General features: G+C 38.2%; 1 protein-coding gene across 1 annotated transcript in view; it reads right to left on the bottom strand.

Annotated features, from left to right (window-relative positions):
- Window positions 1-22,168, bottom strand: part of LOC126262335 (dedicator of cytokinesis protein 9) — a 356,303-nt gene that overhangs the window by 194,412 nt on the left and 139,723 nt on the right. The window contains exons 16-18 of the mRNA XM_049958894.1: window positions 20,926-21,013; window positions 1,504-1,689; window positions 1,169-1,354 (exon numbers count right to left, since the gene is read on the bottom strand). Of these exons, the coding sequence (XP_049814851.1) occupies window positions 1,169-1,354; window positions 1,504-1,689; window positions 20,926-21,013 (460 nt within the window). The remainder of the gene's footprint in view (window positions 1-1,168; window positions 1,355-1,503; window positions 1,690-20,925; window positions 21,014-22,168) is intronic.

The raw sequence follows: 22,168 nt of genomic DNA, 5'->3' as shown, positions 1-22,168 counted from the left end.
ACATCAGCTAGTTGTGTGCTGTTATCTCACGTCCTAGTCTATGAAATCGCATGCACAGCCATCTACCTCCACCACCTGCACCGCTCACTAGCCCACAGACGGTTCCCCACTCTGCCATGAGCCGCTAGACACTTCTCCTCAACCCTCCCTGCCTCATGCCTCTCTCCATCCCTCACCCCACACCACCCCACCCCACCCTCCACCACCATCTCATCCCAGTATACTCACCGTGGGCCAGGAAAGAGCTTGCAGTCAACTAAGTGAGACAGCTAAGTGCATGTGAGTGAGTGTGTATGTTTCGTTGTTTTTCCTACGAGCTTGAGAAAGGAAATGGATTCTAAAAGGTAACCAAGCTCTGAACCTTTCATTTGTGTACCTATCGATGATGCAGCCCTTTTGCCTTCGGTTAGTCATCTCCTTTATTCCTGAATAATTCATATTACGTTAGGCACATAAAAAGAATTAAATCCATATGTACAAAGCTGACAAATGGAAAAAGAATGACTGGAAGAAAAAAATGAGAGCTATTGAAAAAGTCAATACATTGCTTAAAATGATGTGACAAAGGAATAGAAATAAAAAAATTTACATTTAACCTAATTAATTGAAAAAACATAATGACAAAAGTCATTTCGATAACTACTTAAAAATAAAAATTTTCAAAGTTCCTGATGAAACTTTAATCTACAGCCTTTTGCATGAGAGGCCAGTATCTTAACCATCACACTATGCAACCAGTCTTTTACATATCACTTTTGCAAAGCTGTAGAGTATCATGCAAAATCCTGAAATTTTTGTCATCAGTTACTCAAAGACAAGGGCTCACCGGGATGAATGCCTGTAAGGTGTTATACCTGGGACCTTAAGCCATGTCACCATACAGATGATTTAAAAAAGTCGATCTCTTGCTGAGACCTCTTCTTTTTAGACTATCATTACATTTTGATCATTTTGATCTTATTGGACAAACAAATATTTTTTCCAACTCGAGGCCAAGAAAGTAGCATTGTTTTCGTTTTTTATTACTATTTTACATGTTACATTCTACAATAAGCTTTAGAACAATAAACTTGTTTATGTACAAATGTTTGAGTGTTAAGTCATCCAAACAATATATTTAATTAAATATTAAGTCTGCCAAATACTGTTAAATAACAAAATATCTCACCTTCACATATGACTGTAGTATATCTTTTCTTCCAGCTTCATGTATCATATGAACAATATGAATCAAGACTCTTATTATATTTAATCCAACTTCTTCAGAACTTGAGACTACTAACAATGTGAACAGATGATTTAGAAGAGTTGGAAGAAAAGTTATCGCAGCTGTAAGTTGAATAGCATGTGCCGCCTAAAGCAGAGAACATACAAATACTCATAACCAAGCAAACAAAATTATACAGTAAAACAGTAACTCACTTTTATGATTACGAAATGTGTCGTAACAGCTAATGCAGAAGTTAAGATTTGAAAAGGTTGTACTAACAGATTTTGACATACCTTCAGAACTTTACAAGTCTCTGAATCAGTAGTTAACTGGGGTAGCTTTACATCCAATAGTTTTTCTGTATGTGCAAAAAGATTATGGAGATGTTGGTCTTTTGTGAAAACAGTTGAGTATAGTTGAAAACCAACAGTAAAAATAAATTTTTGATTATCAATCCAGTTCACTTCCGGGCCTGCAAACTGAAATGGAATTCATAATCAAAATCTATCCATAATCTGAACAAGAAATAAGTTTCATACCTTCCTAAAATTCCTAACAGTCCACAGGGTTCCATGAGTCCATGATGAAAGGTGATGCCTCTGAATTTTTCATGTGAGAACTAGTGAAGCTTTTTAAGTAAAACAAACTTTATTAACACTCTACATCATTATCCTTCATGTCTAAATACCTATTTCTCAATATAGTCACCCCAATGAGGAACACATTTCTCCCAAAGAGAGACCAGTTTGTTTATACAGTAACTGAAGAATGTTTGACTTTGTTGACGGAGCTACAACCTCACTCTACTTGCACTGTTTCATCAGTATCAACATGAAGTACTCGAAAGTATTACTTAAGTTTTGCAAACTGATGAAAACCAGCTGAGGCCAAGTCGGGACTGTATAGAGGGCAATCAATGACAGTGAACCCAAGGCGTCAGATTGTCACAGATGTCGGCAGTGCTTATGTGTGTTCTGGCATTGCCATGCTGAAGGAGAGGGTTCTCCATGTGTGGACAAACGTTTTTTGCAGTTAGGAACTTGAGTACAGCAAGCTGTTTCTCACACACTGACATTGATATGTTACACAATACCATGTTACAGGCTACAATTTGAAGCCCTCTAGTGGCAATGGCTGCAATAGCATCAGTGAAGCAGGAAAGTCAACAGAGTAATATGAATATCATGTAATACCTCAACCGATACTGAGAACAGAATAAGAAATTCGGAGACATAACTTTTCAGCACACCTTCGTACACATTCAACAAATTTGAATCCCTATATTACGCCTGGTTAAGCACAAGACAACTGGAAGTCATAAGATCAGCAAAACAGTATCATCAATTAAAGTTCTCCAAAACCATGTACAGAATCAAGAGCAATTTTGAAAATTGCAGTAACTGTGCTGTGCTGGTAAAAGGTGGTAGGGATATTGCCAACCATGTCCCATAACCATTTTTATTTAACAGCAATGGAGTGGTGTGTCCTTCAGCATCATGCATTCACAGGCAATGAGTTTTATTAAAATGTTAATTTTTATATGCAGGAGGGTCATATTTTCCACAAACATCTTAGCATTCACTGCTAACGACTATCATCATCTTTCAGTGCGATTAAAAATTATTTTGTAAATTTTAGAGATTATGCCAAGAACACGTAAGATCTCTACAAGAACAAAAACAGGGTGCATTATATATGTAAGAAAGAGTTGTAATGTGAATAAGTCCACTTTGCACAGTTCATAGGCACAGTACTACACTTAGTGATCATTTTATTGTCAAACAGTTCTTTGGGAACCTTTCTGATTTAATTAATCCAGAGGATGACATTATGAAGCAAAGTAAACCCACAATTCAGAACTGGAATATAGTGTGCCCATTGTAGCCACCTCAATATGAAAGAGGATATTTAACACATTATGTTTAAATACATAGTGAAATCCATATTTTAAGTTTTCATGGGGTCCAGACTTAAAAACTGTAAAATTGAGGAAAATGTACAATGGAATAAAATGTTAAAACCCCTAAAATACAAGCAAAAACATCTAATTGGCATATATGATTAAAAATCATAATCCTCATCAACTGCATTAAATCTGAGTAAGTGAAGGAAATTAAATGTACAATACAATATTTATACAATAATTTGTGGTAATGAATTTCATCAGTCCTTAAAAATTTACAGATGTGTGACAGCAAGTAAAAATTCGAAACTTCCTGGCAGATTAAAACTGTGTGCTGGACCGCGACTCAAACTCAGGACCTTTGCCTTTCACGGGCAAGTGCTCTACTGACTACGCTACCCACGCATGACTCACAACCCATCCTCACAGCTTTAATTCCACCAGTACCTTGTCTCCTAGTGAGTCGTGCCTGGGTAGTTCAGTCAGTAGAGCACTTTCCCGCAAAAGGCAAAGGTCCCGAGTTCGAGTCTTAGTCCAGCACAGTGTTATAATCTGCCAGGAAGTTTCATATCAGCACACACTCGACTGCAAAGTGAAAATTTCATTCAAGTAAAAGCTCATCAAAAAATTGAAATTGGTTTCTGGGTACAAGGTAATTGAGCTATTTTCCAACATGTTACAACCACAAATTATACATTAAAATACATGTTTTTGTGGCATCTTTCCTTTGTATTCACTGAGAAAAAAGCAAAAATTGATGAACATGGTGAATTAAACCAAAAACTGTGAAGTACAGTGAAAAGTGTCAGAATCTAACATGTGGTGATGTGTGTTTTCCTTCTGTAGCCAGTGCCAGTTTAATTTTGTTGAGTAGACTTAAAGCTGCATGCACACTCAGCTTGAAATATGTTTCTAGTCACTTGATGTGGACATCTTTTGGAAACATCTTTTGAACCATGAAAACACCTATCCGAACCAGTGTCAGTACAGATCAAAGCAAACAATGTTTCAGGCCAGCTACTGTATGTCACCGCTGCACAGCGCAAGTACGTGTTTGTATGTCACATTGTGTTGACTGTTGTATAGAGCTTTTAGGTGTTTTGTTTTTTCTTGCTGTATTAAGATTTTCTGGAAAAAATGCAGTGGACAAGGCAGCAGACTGTCATGTTGTTTATCATTGTACCAGGCTGATGGATGCTTGTGGAATATATGAAGCAAGCAGTACAAAAACACCAATAAAACAAGACGTTCTGCATGAAACTGCTGCTACATTGGTAGAATACTGAGAATGACTGTGTAGAAAACAAAATAAGATCATTTATCGTAGCCTTAAAAACACAAAATAAATATTCAAGGCTCTGGAATGAATCTCCCACTGACAAAAAACTAAGACTAACAGCATGTCTCATTGTAACTGCTTTCCTGAAATTTCTATCTTTTTTTTAAGAAATGGTGATACCATATTAGCCAGAAATTCAAAATCATTAGATGATATCCAAGCGAAATTACGGAAACTAGAGCTGTCTTCCACACTCAGTTCCCATACGTAACAAGATTGTCCCATCAGTTGTTCTGTAGTATGTATTCACTCATCAAAGACGACTGTATGCAAATCTGCAATTGATTTCACACAACAACTAATCCGATTTCATCAACCATTATCACCCATTATACAAATTCTCCACCAAAATAATATCGTAGTTTTTAAACCAATTACAAAATTCTTTGATAAATGCAACCTTATTCCGCACAACTACTAAACACTGAGAAATGCTTTTTATGGCCTTCGGGTCACAAATTACAGTTTCCTCGTCTCTAGACATGATGTGGCGTGTAATACGAAAACAATACAACAAATAGCATTGCAAACGATGCAAATACACTGAGTAATGTTTATTGCCATTGTGGACAGAAACAGAGACAAGACAAGACACAAAGTCGTAAGCAGATCGAAACACTGTAGGAAATAATGTTTCTAACAGAAACATGTTTTCAGTGGCTTCACACTACTTTTTGCAGTGGTGATGTCACTAGTAGGCTTTCAACTACTGACTTTTGCAAGCACTTGTAAACAGCCCCCGTGTGAACTGTGTGAATTTCAATTATTCATTTCCTTTGTAGTATGTGATGTATGTGTGTGTTATGCCATTTCAAAGCAACGGTGCACTGAAAGTATATCAGTATTAATAAAACATCAATGATGTAAGGCTTCAAGAAATTTAATGATAACTAATGCATAATACTAACTTCAGATGAGAAACTTGTAGCATAATGGATAATGTTATGGTTAGATGGCTTAGAGGTTATAGGTTTGCAACTTGTTGCATGCCAAAATTATTTTTCAACTTAGTGTGTTATCATACTTGTTATGATTGTAATACAATACGTTCTGCAAAATTTGATTTTGCTAAACATTTCCATCTGGTTAGAGAACAAAGGATGAAATAAATACTTGTCTGTATATTTCCCGAATGTGTGGTGATTCCCGAGTGAGTGGTTAGACAGAAACCTAAGAGAACAGTTTACATTCCTGTGAGTTAAATGAGCAGCAATAAAATTCATATCGTTCCTTCTCACACATACTTCACTGTTTGTTGCCGAATATGTGGCGATTTCCGAGTGTATGATTAGGCTTGAACCCAAGACGACAGCTTAAATTGCTGCAAGTGAAATGATAAGCAATAACATTCACATTATTCCTTATCATAAATATTTCGCACATTGCACAACCACAAACATATTCCCCTAAAGAGTTCTTGCTACAACTGAGATTCTCCTGTCACTAACAGATCCACAAACATCAACATGATGCTATAGCGATCGGCACACTGATAGCCTCAATCCTAGTCACCTTCACAGCACCACCACATTACGATTGTCAGCTGCTGCAAAAAGTAGTGTGAAACATATTCGACCCATCATCACTGCACAGTGAAGTTAAACGTTGCGAACTCTGTAGACAATGTCAATAGTGGATTACATCAGTATTTCATCTCTCACATCTCCCCTATCTGCAACAGCCTAAAATAATCCATTAACTCTGCCATCACCCATGGTGCAAACCATCTGTCTTTTGTTCCACTTATAACTCATTTAGTCACATCAAATGCCAATAGGTAGAAAACAGGATGAAGTGAACCATGACGTCGAGTAAGAAAGAAGAATTGAGTAAGTCTTACTATGAAGAAACGTAAGAACGGGGAATTTTTATCATTGAACTTATGGGTTTTTCACAGGGGCTATAAATTTACAGTGTAGAAATAGGAAAAGCATAAAATCTGATAATGTAAAATCGAATTTCCACTGTATTCTTATACAATCTTGGTTAGCAAAACTATTTTATATATCGACAGCCAGAGAGAAAGAAAAATGTATATTCAAATATATAATGACTGATCAATAAATTTTCCTTAACTAATGAACTCTACCAAAACAACACACATATGGTTATTCCTAGCTCAGAGAGATAGAACAAGTTTATCACTACATTGCGAGTGTTTAAACACAATGAGGACACAAAAAACTTATTAATGTGATGGCATATAGGTTTTGGGGACCAAGGCGACTGGCAGCAAATGCAGTCTATTTGAAGGCTAATAAAAGGAAGTGTACTGAGACTGGCATCAACAGAGACCATAATTACAAATATGGATACAAAAAACAGATTATTGAGCAAAATGAATTCCTCATATGGCATCTGCTAAATAAGCCACTGCTACTACCCAAAAATTGATGATCATATACACCAGTGGTCAAACTGAGAATACATCAATAAAACTTTGCACTACACGCTTGTATGCGAGGGTCGTTCCAGAGAACCTCAAAGTATAACCTACTAGCATTCCTTTTAGTTAATTCATTCATTCATTCATTTGTCCCACTCTGTGGATCTCAAGAAGAAGGAAAAACCTTAGGGATGTGGAATGAGTCAAGAAACGCATTCAAGTGAGGCAAACAACACTTACTAATTCAACCTGTATGCAGTATTAACAATAAATTATCACTGTGCTGCTTAATGTTATTTGTGCTTACAACAGCAGAACTTAATAAATTAGAAGGAAAGCCATCGCTTTTACCTACATCTATAACAACAGACCCCCATTTAGAATACACTATTACCTGTAATGCAGCTTTATAGCAAACACTTACTATGTAGCTAACAGTAATTGTCAATCCTAAAATCTAGATAATCAGATAATTTGTAGGTGTGGCTAATGAGGTATGTTTTTAATTTTCTTTTGAAACTTCCTTTCTTAAAGTATATGGGAGATCATTAAATGCATTTGCACCAGGTAATACGCACAAGGAAGCAAAGACAAACAAAAATTACTTTTTTGTATCTGGTATCGTGATCATGCAAATCATAGTTAAGCTAAAACTAATTATTATCATTATCAACAACAAATAGCATTAAGAATCAAATGACTGGGAAAAGAACATAGGAATTCTCACATCTTTAAAGATGCCTCCAGAAGATGTGTGGTTATTTACTTTACACAATATGTTTACTGCTCCCTTCTGCCAAACAAATAGTTTATTTTCTTTAGATGCACTGTGCCAGAAGAGAATTCCATAAGACAACAAGAAATAAAAAATATGCTGAATAAGCTAACACTTGTCATTACTCCTAAGAGCAAATCGTGCTGACCTGAGCATCTTGATTAGTTATCAATGAATTGACCCCAGTTTAGTCTGTTACACCACTGAAGCCCCAAGGTAGTGGGTAATAATTCATTTATATACACACATTAATGTCCAATTCTTGCACAAGCATGGGTAATTTTTCCTTATTTGAAATCACATGATATGAGTCTCTGTGACTTTAAGGACTATAGTAACTGTTGCGAGCCAGTTGTAGGCCTGTTCAGCTATCATCTGTGCTGTGTCTGGTAAGGTCGAATTTGAACATTTGTGGGGTCATGTACATTTTTCTTGGTGGAGAATCCATTAGAAAAGCCTAACTGAGAGGAGTTAACAAGCCCTACTTAGAAAAATGAAGTATCATTCTATCAAATACTACTATCTGGAAATAACCTGAAAATGCTGGAAGGACCAAAAATGACCTGTAATTTGATGTGATCTGCTTATCGCAAATTTTATAAACTGATATTGCTAAAACATATTTAAGTGTTAGGAAATATTCCCTGACTCACTGACAGATTACAATGTTGCCTTAATGGTACTCCTATCAAGTCATAGCATGATTTTAATATCCTGTCAGAACCGTCATCATACACAGCATAATTACTACTTTACAGTGACATCATGAAATTCTGAATTATCCATTGACATTGGATTTTTTTTTAAAAAACTAATGTCTATTGATGGTCCAAGGAGTGTGTGCCAAAGTAAATCTATAGCATCTGCATCTGACTGCTACAATCAATGGATCTGGTATTGACTGAATTAAACATGTCGGCATTTCTGTCACAACTTTTTTCTTGGGACTCAATTTCATTTGCATTATCTCTTGCTTAATAGTGTTCCAAACTGTTTTCAGTTTATTTTTGGAGTGTTGTTATTTGAGCACAGTGCATGTGTTTTGCTTTTTTAGCAATAGACTGAAGGATTTTACAATACTTGTGGTAATGGAGTTTCAACTCTTGACTGAAGCTTGTCATTTAAATTACACAGAGCTGTCTTCTTGGCATGAGGTACTTTAATCCCAAGGCTTATCTACCTTTAGTTCCTGCTACACCAATTGTTTGTTTTAGGGGAAAGCAGAGCTCATATTCCTGTAGGAATACGTTTAAGAAAGAGTTAAATTTACCATCAAACTTGTCTGCTTCCTAAATCTCTTCGCAGTGTTCATCTTGTAATTTTGCTTTAAACATCGTGATCTAGTCACTGTTAACGAATCTGTGATAAAATACTTCCCTCATACATTCAAGACCTAATTGGTTACCACAATTTACTGTTAATATTTGACCATAATGGCCATATAAGCCATTGATTACAACTATGACATCCAATCCACCGAAGCCTATTGAGTCTACAAACTGCCAATGGTTGTCACCCTGTGTAACTCTTCCTAATAGTGAATTTTATTGTGGCAAATAATGAAAACTATACACAAACAACACTAGGTGTCTTTGATCAGTACTAAACAGAAAATTGTAGTCTCAGTCTCCAGTTAGGTCTGCAGAACTTCATAAAAACTGACTGTACTCCTTTATGAAGCTTAAGGCATTTCCTGCTGATGTCCTGCAAACTGTTTGTATTATTAGTTTGTGTTTCCTAATCCACAATTGTGGGAAAGCATTCAAAGAGCTGTTCAACACAATATTCATTATTCCAAAGGGTCTGGGACTTAACACCTACTGAACAAGGTGGCACACTGGTTAGCACACTGGACTCGCATTCGGGAAGACAACGGTTCAACACTGTGTCCGGCCATCCTGATTTAGGTTTTCTGTTACTTCCCTAAAGCGGTTCAGGAAAATGCCGGGATGGTTTCTTTGAAAGGGTATGGCCGATTTCCTTCCCCATCCTTCCCTAATCCGAGCTTGTGCTCCATCTCTAATGACCTCTTTGTCGACGGGACAATAATCTCCCCATCCAATTAACACCACTTAGTGCATATGTAGCCACTTCCCCTTTCTGCTTACTAGTTCTACAGTAATATGATAGTAGCTCAAATTGAGCTATATCTATATGCTCAATTTCAATTACTTACATGTGATGTTTTGATGGATGCATCATGTCATATGTCATTCTGTCTGCCTTTTCATTTGCATGTATGGATATTAGAAGTTAATCATTTTTACTTGCTTGTGATGCTTCTGTTATTCTGATAGAAGATACAACATGAGTGCCTTTAACACCCATGAGTTTGTGCAGGCTGCAGTATTTCATTTGGCTAGTAGCTATTCCAACTGCGACAACATTTGTTACACAGGACAGTCTTTCTAAGGAATTTACCCTACGAAATGTCTATGGAACACAATTAAATGCACTGGGGTAGGATAGATAGTGTTTTGGTAATACTGGTTTTGTGTGGTAATTAGCTGCTCAACACACAGCTCAAAAAGTAGAAAGACTTTCTCACTAGCATGAGGACCTTTATCAGCAATGTGCCTGACGCACCTCTGTAGTCCAAACTTTTGCCTGCACCATGTACTATTATTACGTTACCTTCCTTCACTACAGAGTCTAATCTACATTCCTGAGTCAAACAATGGAAACTCCAGAAAGCATTCTGGGCTGAACTGCTGGAGCTGGTGGCTATGTGTGCATGCGGTGTGCTTGCTTGTGTGTATGAATGGTTTGTGTTTCTTTTCTGCTGATGATTCTGCAGCCGAAAGCTTTGTGTGAGTGTCTTTTAGTTGTGTCCACCTGCAACTTAACGTGTCTTCTTTATGGTAAATAGCAACCTGTCTAAATTGCTGAGTGTTGCATTTGGCTTAAAAATACTAGTTACCTAGTAATCATTTCCCACAGTTTTGTACTAGTTCTGACATTCCCTTCCTACAAGATCTCTGGACCAATAAGACCTTCTAGGTCTGCTTAAGCATTTTATTTCTAGCCTCAAGTTGTACCTTACAACTTGTATTTAGAGACTGGTATTTAAATTGTTGGACTGTCTGTATACTTTTGTCCACAGCCTTCGAAAAATTGAAACTACTGGAGATAGCTACACTGACATCATCAGAGTAGCAGGCTCTTTTGTTTCACAGATTTGGAAGGCTTGACTGTAATCCAGTTTTGTGATCCAGCTCTAACATTAGTACTCCAAACTTTTCATGCTACTGCCATTTCAGCTCAGAATTTCAATATTAGTCACTCTTTTTTGAGTACTACGTACCAAGGGTAACAATCACTGCATTTCCAGATTTGGCCAGCATCATTTCTCATGTAGGTTGCATTACAACATTCTGCGTGAAAATAATGCTGACATTTCTCGCATTGACTTCCATTCCTGATGATTCTCAGGCTGCTTGGACACTTGTCCATTCTTAGCGTAAAATTTTGATTTCGTCTGAGCCATGTGCGGCTCGCATTGGTGCCATTGGTAGGTTGGCATCGTGTAATAGGGACAGTGGTCTCTCGTTTTCTTCTTCTATTTAATGGCACCATTACGTTTGCTAGTGTTGTCTGTCCACAAGTGACAGCAGCAGCGTTGATCAATATCTAGTACCTGTACTATCTTTGAAGGACGTGAAGTGTTTTCCAGGTTGGGTGTGTCGAGTTCGGTTGGGAGAGAGCAGCAGAGAGGTCCGGCAGGGCGAGGACATGCCAGGACCACTGGCGGCATGCAGGCATTGCCGGATCGAGGGGCTCTAGTTGCAAGGGCCGCAACCTCGTTGTCCACCGGACCCAGCATGTTGAGTTGAGTGAACATTAATCCAGTAGTGAAACCACCAGCAAGTGGAGGGTGTCAAGTTGGCAGCATCTATTAGCCGTCTTCTACTACATGTTATTAGTTTTTGAATTTTGTGTTATTATTTGGTGAAGGACAACCTGTGGTATTTTACTGCCTAGTGGCAGCTAACTCGCCAGTTACCTGCCCTGGAGGTTAGCGTATTTTTGCGGCAGAGTACTTTTCCTTGTCTTGCCGATGCTGTCCGGCAAGACGTGTAGTTCAACAGCCTGCTTGTTTGCAGTGTGGATTGTGGTTTCTTTTGTCTACCTTGGTTGTAGTGGTTCCTTCTGCCTTTTGAAGTTTTAAACACCAGATTCTGAAGACGCAGTGCTGTCTGTCACTTCATCCTCGCATGAATTATTCCATCGTCTAAATTTACATCTACATGGTTACTCTGCAATTCACACTTAAGTGCCTGGCAGAGGGTTCATCGAAATTACTTTTTTTTTTTTTTTTTTAAAAAATCCCGCCTGGAAGGCAGCGCATGGGTAGGAACAGTAGCAGGAAAATTACGTCGGTACTGCACGTAAGTAAAACTGGTTTACTGGTGCAAAAAACAAGTTAATACATAGTTACATAGCTTGCAATAAGGCCTTCAGCTGTCAGTGTAGCTTGTGTAACAGTCAATTTTTTAAAAAAATGATTGTTTTAAAAATTATTTTGGCATTATTCAATGTGTAGTCGTCTTTCTCACTTGTAATTCAGGCCTTCAGCCGTTAATTGTTCGGAAGTATTCCTTGTGGCCTTCAGCCGACAAATAAAATTATTTCCTTAAATAAATATGTGTGTGTGTGTGTGTGTGTGTTTACTGTGCAACCAATGGTAACTGATTAGGACCCGTCCACACCTTTTCCTGCTTTCCCTAACGTGGGACTAGGGGAAAGCAGGAAAGGTGTGGACGGGGCCTTCAGGCGTCAGTTTAGCTCATGTCACAGTCAATATTTTTTTTATTTGGTTGTTTTAAAAATTATTTTGGTATTTTTTGTGTGTATTTGTCCTTCTCATTTGCCTGAAATACAAGTGAGGAAGACAATTACATGTTAAAAATACCAAAATAATTTTTAAAACAATCATTAAAAAAATTGACTGTAACACAAGGTACACTGACGGCTGAAGTTTGGGAAACATTCCACGTAGGAAAAATATATCTAAAAACAAAGATGATGTGGCTTACCGAACGAAAGCGCTGGCAGGTCGATAGACACACAAACAAACACAAAAAACACACACAAAATTCAAGCTTTCGCAACAAACTGTTGCCTCATCATGTGTGTGTGTGCGCGAGTGTATACCTGTCCTTTTTTCCCCCCTAAGGTAAGTCTTTCCACTACCGGGATTGGAATTACTCCTTACCCTCTCCCTTAAAACCCACATCCTTTCATCTTTCCCTCTCCTTCCCTCTTTCCTAATGAGGCAACAGTTTGTTGCGAAAGCTTGAATTTTGTGTGTTTGTTTGTGTGTCTATCGACCTGCCAGCGCTTCGTTTGGTAAGTCACATCATCTTCGTTTTATATATATATATATATATATATATATATATATATATATATATATATATATATAGAGGGAAACATTCCACGTGGGAAAAATATAAAGATGATGTGACTTACCAAACGAAAGCGCTGGCACGTCGATAGACACACAAACAAATACAAACATACACACAAAATTCAAGCTTTCCCAACAAACGGTTGCTTCATCAGGAAAGAGGGAAGGAGAGGGAAAGACGAAAGGATGTGGGTTTTAAGGGAGAGGGTAAGGAGTCATTCCAATCCCGGGAGCGGAAAGACTTACCTTAGGGGGAAAAAAGGACGGGTATACACTCGCACACACACACATATCCATCCACACATATACAGACACAAGCAGACATATTTAAGGACAAAGAGTTTGGGCAGAGATGTCAGTCGAGGCAGAGATGTCAGTCGAGGCAGAAGTGCAGAGGCAAAGATGTTGTTGAATGACAGGTGAGGAATGAGTGGCGGCAACTTGAAATTAGCAGAGATTGAGGCTGGTGGATAACGGGAAGAGAGGATATATTGAAGAGCAAGTTCCCATCTCCGGAGTTCGGATAGGTTGGTGTTAATGGGAAGTATCTAGATAACCCGGACGGTGTAACACTGCGCCAAGATGTGCTGGCCGTGCACCAAGGCATGTTTAGCCACAGGGTGATCCTCATTACCAACAAACACTGTCTGCCTGTGTCCATTCATGCGAATGGACAGTTTGTTGCTGGTCATTCCCACATAGAAAGCTTCACAGTGTAGGCAGGTCAGTTGGTAAATCACGTGGGTGCTTTCACACGTGGCTCTGCCTTTGATCGTGTACACCTTCCGGGTTACAGGACTGGAGTAGGTGGTGGTGGGAGGGTGCATGGGACAGGGTTTACACCGGGGGCGGTTACAAGGGTAGGAGCCAGAGGCTAGGGAAGGTGGTTTGGGGATTTCATAGGGATGAACTAGGAGGTTACGAAGGTTAGGTGGATGGCGGAAAGACACTCTTGGTGGAGTGGGGAGGATTTCATGAAGGATGGATCTCATTTCAGGGCAGGATTTGAGGAAGTCGTATCCCTGCTGGAGAGCCACATTCAGAGTCTGATCCGGTCCTGGAAAGTATCCTGTCACAAGTGGGGCACTTTTGGGGTTCTTCTGTGTGAGGTTCTGGGTTTGAAGGGATGAGGAAGTGGCTCTGGTTATTTGCTTCTGTACCAGGTCGGGAGGGTAGTTGCGGGATGCGAAAGCTGTTTTCAGGTTGTTGGTGTAATGCTTCAGGGATTCCGGACTGGAGCAGATTCGTTTGCCACGAAGACCTAGGCTGTAGGGAAGGGACCGTTTGATGTGGAATGGGTGGCAGCTGTCATAATGGAGGTACTGTTGCTTGTTGGTGGGTTTGATGTGGACGGACGTGTGAAGCTGGCCATTGGACAGATGGAGGTCAACGTCAAGGAAAGTGGCATGGGATTTAGAGTAGGACCAGGTGAATCTGATGGAACCAAAGGAGTTGAGGTTGGAGAGGAAATTCTGGAGTTCTTCTTCACTGTGAGTCCAGATCATGAAGATGTCATCAATAAATCTGTACCAAACTTTGGGTTTGCAGGCCTGGGTAACCAAGAAGGCTTCCTCTAAGCGACCCATGAATAGGTTGGCGTACGAGGGGGCCATCCTGGTACCCATGGCTGTTCCCTTTAATTGTTGGTATGTCCGGCCTCCAAAAGTGAAGAAGTTGTGGGTCAGGATGAAGCTGGCTAAGGTAATGAGGAAAGAGGTTTTAGGTAGGGTGGCAGGTGATTGGCGTGAAAGGAAGTGCTCCATCGCAGCGAGGCCCTGGACGTGAGGAATATTTGTGTATAAGGAAGTGGCATCAATGGTTACAAGGATGGTTTCCGGGGGTAACAGATTGGATAAGGATTCCAGGCGTTCGAGAAAGTGGTTGGTGTCTTTGATGAAGAATGGGAGACTGCATGTAATAGGTTGAAGGTGTTGATCTACGTAGGCAGAGATATGTTCTGTGGGGGCTTGGTAACCAGCTACAATGGGGCGGCCGGGATGATTGGGTTTGTGAATTTTAGGAAGAAGGTAGAAGGTAGGGGTGCGGGGTGTCGGTGGGGTCAGGAGGTTGATGGAGTCAGGTGAAAGGTTTTGTAGGGGGCCTAAGGTTCTGAGGATTCCTTGAAGCTCCGCTTGGACATCAGGAATGGGATTACCTTGGCAAACTTTGTATGTGGTGTTGTCTGAAAGCTGACGCAGTCCCTCAGCCACATACTCCCGACGATCAAGTACCACTGTCGTGGAACCCTTGTCCGCCGGAAGAATGACGATGGAACGGTCAGCCTTCAGACCACGGATAGCTTGGGCTTCAGCAGTGGTGATGTTGGGAGTAGGATTAAGGTTTTTTATGAAGGATTGAGAGGCAAGGCTGGAAGTCAGAAATTCCTGGAAGGTTTGGAGGGGGTGATTTTGAGGAAGAGGAGGTGGGTCCCGCTGTGACGGAGGACGGAACTGTTCCAGGAAGGGTTCAATTTGGGTAGTGTCTTGGGGAGTTGGATCATTAGGAGTAGGATTAGGATCATTTTTCTTCATGGCAAAGTGATATTTCCAGCAGAGAGTATGAGTGTAGGACAGTAAATCTTTGACGAGGGCTGTTTGGTTGAACCTGGGAGTGGGGCTGAAGGTGAGGCCTTTGGATAGGACAGAGGTTTCGGATTGGGAGAGAGGTTTGGAGGAAAGGTTAACTACTGAATTAGGGTGTTGTGGTTCCAGATTGTGTTGATTGGAATTTTGAGGTTTATATATATATGGAGTCATTATAGTTCATGTCATGTGTATTTTTCACATATCACTTGAAACTTATTTATTTATCAGTAATGTCATTTCATGTTCACATTTAATATTACACCTTACAAGCTGAAAATGTGACAACTGTTCTAGTGAATGTTCATCTAGTACTATTTTGGAGTGCACTGTAAATTAACCTTCGAAGGTCATTACTTTTATATATATATATATATATATATATATATATATATATATATATATATATATATATATATATATAATTTCTGTGTGCTGATGCAAACTCTTTATTATTTGTATCATAGATCTTGAATACCCTCATTTTTCCAATATGTTCCAAAGCTTGCTTCTGTTCAGTCCATCCAAACTATTTTCATAACCTAAGAATGCTATACGAATTTTCAGGTCGTATTCTTGTTGTTTTTCAATTTTAAATGGCATACAATAGTAACAAAGTCACTGCAAGATCATCCTTTTCTAAAGCCAATTTGACCCTCCATTAGGAGAGTATCAGCTAACTTTACCACTGTACTGTTAATAATTCTTAGGGTAAGCTTATAAGGTTTAGTAGGCTTATTCCTCTATAGTTTATACAGACAATTCTTCCTCCGTTTTTGTACACTACTATCATCTCCACTGTCTTCCATGATTCCAGTACCACACTCACCTTCCAGCATTCATTTAAGAGATATAACTTTAATCCTCAATATTTAATGATTCCTATGTTGATTATATCAGGGCCTGCAGCTTTCCTGTTTTTCATCTGTTTCAGAGCCTCATGTATCTCATCAAATGTGATATCTCCTTGATATATAAGTTGGTCCCCTTCATCCTCTTTGTCACCACCTTCAGTTCATAGTTCCTAATAATTTTTCTGTGAAGTCTCTTTATCTATGACATTTATTTTTGCTTGTTGCTTCATGAGTTTATAGGCCACCTTTTGTCTACCATGTACATCATTTTGAATAGTTAATATAAATCTGTCCCACTGTTCTTGATGAGCTTTCCTTGCTACTGTCGTGGCCAAGTTGCACTATCATGTCTCTAATGTATTATTATCACATAGATTTACGAGGGAAGCTTTCTGTTTTTCTTTAACTACATTCTCCATTTCATCATTCCATATTCTGATACTATTCTTCTTTCTGGATTTCTTCCTTTTTCCTACAGCATTCACCCCAGCTCTGTTAATGCATGACTTGATGTTTCCTCATTCTGTGTTTACACTGTTGTGTGGGACTTTGTTCTGGAGATACTGTGCAAGTCATCATCGGTACTGATGTTTTATACCTCTTCTTGTAATAGATATACTTTAAAAGCTGCTTCTTTGGTATTGTGTAATTTATTTATTTATTTATTTATTATTTATTTCAGCAAGCCAACAGATTTATATTTGCTATAATAAGATGGTAGTCTGAGTTCATACCACTCCCTCTGCAGACTCTTGTATGTTGGACATGTGATCTAACTTCTCTGTTTACTATAAAATAATAAAAAAATAAAATTGAAGATGAGATTTAAAATTAAAATTATTCATGAAAAATCATTTTTATAACAGAAAGTAAATATTTACAAGCAATATATTGTTTATATAAATATTTACTTTACTAAATTTAATTCAATTATATAAATATTTGCAAACAATAACATTCTTCCACAGCATTTGTAAGGGTAATTTATTTGATCTAAAGTGGTGGTTGATGAACAGTCATACAACAGATACAAACGTTCACTGTCATAGAAACAGAGATTAAATTAATTCATAGCCAGAACACAACTGAGAAATTATTAAAATAATTTGTCCAATTACATGATATGTTTAAGTGGAGATTTCTTTCTCAATATTCTTTTGACCACAGGAATCAGTTCGTACAGTGAACTATGAAATGGAGGCAGGCCTGCCTTCTCAGTGCAGTTCTGCAAATCTCACTGTGCCCCTAATTATAAACGGTGTGTGGCTTGTGTGTGCTGTTCAGCCTGTCAATGTGTCTCGAAGGCTCATTTGGAGCTCAGAACATGGTACTGCATGCATTTTCAGCTTGGAAATCTGCTGACCAATTTGACCTACATCAACAGGATGTCTTTCAAACAATCAGATTTATGAGACATGAAACACTGATGCTCAACATCATGGTGATCACTCATGGTTAACAACACGACCTGAAGACTGCTACCTACAAATTATGGCTCATATATTCGCTAAGAAGACAAAAAAGAAGAAGAAGAAGAAGAAGAAGAAGAAGAAGAAGAAGAAGCAATGTGCCACCTCTTTGGAGAGAATTGGGAGGGCTGTGTTGACCTGGACAATACAAACCCTCTCCACAAGATCAATTTGACCATTAGGCACCCATTATGAACAACACTGCAAAACATCCTGTACAATGAAGGTGTGCAAGGAAACACCCAGAATGGAATCTGGGTCAATGGCATTGGGTTCTCTTCACTTATATGAGTACAAGATTTATTTTACATTCATGATATTGTACGAGAGTGTTGAAGTGGCCAGGTATCAATGCATATCTTAGACACGTAATCCCACAGGTTTGGCAGACTGTGGATCAGCGATGTTTTGGCCAATATCTTGTACTGATGTCAGTTGCATCTCATCAGTTCCAAGAATAGTTTGACTGCTGTGGAGTAATAGCACAGGATTCTCCAACTCATTCTCTAATCCTACAGGCAACATTTCAGTGGTAAGTATAATTTGCAAGACAATGAGGCACAAGCACACCTGCCCATCTCGAGAACACCTTCTTCAGCAGGCAGGAATTAACCTAATGTTATGGAATCAATATCTGCTAACATGAACAGGACTGAGAATGTTTAGGATCAACTGAAATTTGCAATATGCCATCATAGAAACTTTCTTCACAAGCTGGCCAACTTCAGGAAGTATTTAATCAGAGAATAGGACAGATTTGAGCTGCAATATATCGACCATCTTTGGACAGAAATTTTCAAGCATGTTATAGTAAAGAGGGTGAATCAGTGTGACACTGAATGTTACCCAACAGCTGATTTTGAATTTGCATATGTACAAAGACGTGCACTTTGTTTTAGTTATTGTTTTGTTTTACTGAGCAGCTTTTTTAACCCTCGCATGCGTGTGCTATTTTTCATAACATGAGCAGGCACACGGTGACCAAGGTAAACATGTATGAGAAAAATCACAGTTTAATTTTAGTTTAATTAAACAATGGTGAAATAAACTTACATTATATGTGCTAAATCACTCATTAATTAAACAATAATAACCAAATAACCTATCATTCCATCACTCTGTTGCCACGAACAAGTGTTATGACACAATAATGATCCACTCAAAGCATTAAACAGCACAGCTGCATCAGATCTCTGCCAACCACTTGTTTGATTACTAATTATCTTATAGATAACTGCCTCATTGTGGGATTGTGCTGCTAGCTCAAAGGATCTGGGTCATTTTCTTGCATGGGTCATAAAGTTTTTCTGACCTAGCTCGCTGTTTATTATACTTTACTGCTGCTCACTCAGAAGTGTAAGAGCACAACTCATCACTGTGTAAGCTGCTGCAGTAATCAAGGAGTAGGTATGGGCTCACTATTGTAAAACAACAATGGAATGGTACAAAAAAATGTTTTTGTGATTGGTGCATGCTATACACAGACACACCTCCTTGAGGTTAATACTATGGTTTCTTATCAGAGAAACATTTTCTTTAAGCTCAATGTATGTAGTTTTGTAAGACACTTCATTTACATAATGACCAGCACAGGGGCTTCTTAATTGGGTTAAAATCAAGCTGCATTTTTCTTCTCCTTTATGCTGTTCTGGTAACTAAGAGAATTTTGTCAGCATAATCAACATTTTCATTTCAAACCACAGTGGCTTACATTGATTTTATGGACTTATTCCAAAAAGCCAGGTAGCCTTGGGCATATTCGTAATAGCTACATACATAATCATCTTGTGAAATGCCATCACCATCTGAGTAAAATGCACAGATTTAGATGAACCAAATGTGTTCTGTGTTATGGCAGAGGAATAGAAGAGCAGCTCTGGTATTTTTTATGAAACAAAGGGAAAGTAAGTCTCCTGATCCTAACTGGATTTGTGCAATCACTTCAGGAAGCTGTCAAAGAATTGTGTCACACTTTACAAAATTTTTAAATGAATCACTTCATCAAGATCAGATTCCCTAAATTTGGAAGGTCATGACTGTAAGAATATATCAGCCATTTTATCTGTCAAAACGCCAATTACTTCAAACACACACACATTTTCCTGTACTTCTCAAGAGATTTAAACAATGGAAAATCTAGCACAGACCGAATAATGAATACAACGAAAACTGTTACTCGCCATATAAAGGACATGTTGAGTCACAGATAGGCACAACAAAAAGACTGCTATACACATGATCTTTCTGCCAACACATCTCAGTGGTCAGAGAGAGTGGTCAGGCATGGGAGATGTGCTTGTCTGAATGTGTGTGTGTTTCCTTCTTTAGAAGGTGGCCTTTTGTTGAAAGCTTAGATGTATAGCTGTCTCTTGATGTGTCTGTCTGCCACGCAATGTCTCCTCTACATGACGAGTAGCAATCTAACATTTTAACATATTTGTCTTAACATATTTGACAGACAAAATGGGTGATATCTTTCTACAGCAGTGAGAGCTTTATTTGCCATCTCCCCCAATTTTTTTTATTTCACGAATTACCAAATTCCAGACTTACAAAATCTGATCTTGATGAAGTGATTCATTTAACAAATTTGTCAATTATGTTCGACAGCTGCCCAAAATGACTTAATAAAACCAGTTTGGACCAGGAGAATTATTTTTCTTAAAGATCAGAGTTGCTCTTCTGATACCCTACCGTACCAAAACACACATTTGGTTCATCCAACACTGCTGCACTTTTACACAGATGGTGGAGGTATTTTACAAGATAATTAAGTACGTGCCTATTATGAATACCCAAACTAAGCATAGTTCACAGAATACACCCACTAAATACACCATATTTTAATCATATTAAACACTTCTTGAACTAGATGGAGCACACATATTTTCTTGTAATACAAAACCAAATGAAGAGAATTACAACTTTGCTACTGTTTGGAAATAACATAAATATGTTTGAAAATAAAATGAATAGAGGAAAATCATTTAACAATACCCCTTTTCCCAATCCCAGTGGCTGCACTGCTAAATAGCCTGGAGGAAGATTAACTGCAACTGGAAGTATTTGGTCTTCAACGTTTAACCTGCAATAAGAATTCTGTGTAGCACTTGAGACACACTAGGAAGACAAGAACACATACCGATATCATCAATTGCACAAATGACACCGCTTTACACTGAAATAACAATTAACTTTTTAAGTCAAACCACAATACAAATAATGAAAATGATACCTCATGCATTTTATAAAGAAATGACAGAAGTTAAGAACACAAACAATTTCTCAATATTAAGCAGATACAGGAAGTGACAACATACAATAATAAAGTCACCTTTGCAGGTTTTCAGAAGAAACAAAATAGCAAGTGCAAAAGAATCTTCACTAAGGAATAGAGGAAATAGAGTGAAAGAATAAAAAAATATTGAGGTCAAAGAGAAAGAAACACCACTGGACTAAGACATCATAAGTAATTGTTTACTTGGTGCATAGATTGCGAGATGCCATAAAAATCAGACAATGCAAATAAGAGCACAAGAGAATGGGCTTTCCATACATAAAATATGTGAAAAAAGATGCTATTGTGACAAAATGTTTCTGTTCAATTGCACAGGAAGCAATAAGTTGTGTGATGCTTAACCACAAACTTACACAGTTCTATGTTTCATGACAGTCTTTTCACTAAATAGGTTTAATTTACTAACTGCTTCCAAAGCAAATGGTACTACTCAACTCTTCATAGGGGAATACAATGTGGAATTCCCTGACAAAATATAGCTCACTATAAACTTATATTACAGTAAGTCATTCAGGCAGTCAGATTCAATTTTATATTACAACTGTTTTCTATTTTACACTTATTTATATGAAATAGGATCAACTGTTACTTGCCACATAGAGAAGACATTAAGTGGCAGAAAAGCATATTTAAAAAAATATATTATTTGGTATTATTAGCTATCACACCAAGGAGATTTGGAAAGAATAGTGAAAAGAGTATTTCTCATTTCAGGGCACAACAAAAGGTAGCTGAAGCCCTGAAGGAGTACCTGATTTAGTTGCTGCAGTCATGGGTCATACTGAGTGACAAGGAGAGTGCTCCTTTGGGACTGGTCAGTGGGTATGTGGAGGATGGTAGATGAACAAAGAGATAAGGTGTGGGATCCCCTGTTTTTAGCCAAGATGGGGAGGGTAATTTCGGACTATGAAGGCCTCTATGAGACTCTTGGTATATTCAGAA

The sequence above is a fragment of the Schistocerca nitens genome, chromosome 6, assembly GCF_023898315.1.
Source record: "Schistocerca nitens isolate TAMUIC-IGC-003100 chromosome 6, iqSchNite1.1, whole genome shotgun sequence".
Classification (NCBI taxonomy): Eukaryota; Metazoa; Arthropoda; class Insecta; order Orthoptera; family Acrididae; genus Schistocerca; species Schistocerca nitens.
The sequence above is the reverse complement of the archived record's forward strand: the minus strand, read 5'-3'. Positions and strand labels throughout refer to the sequence as shown.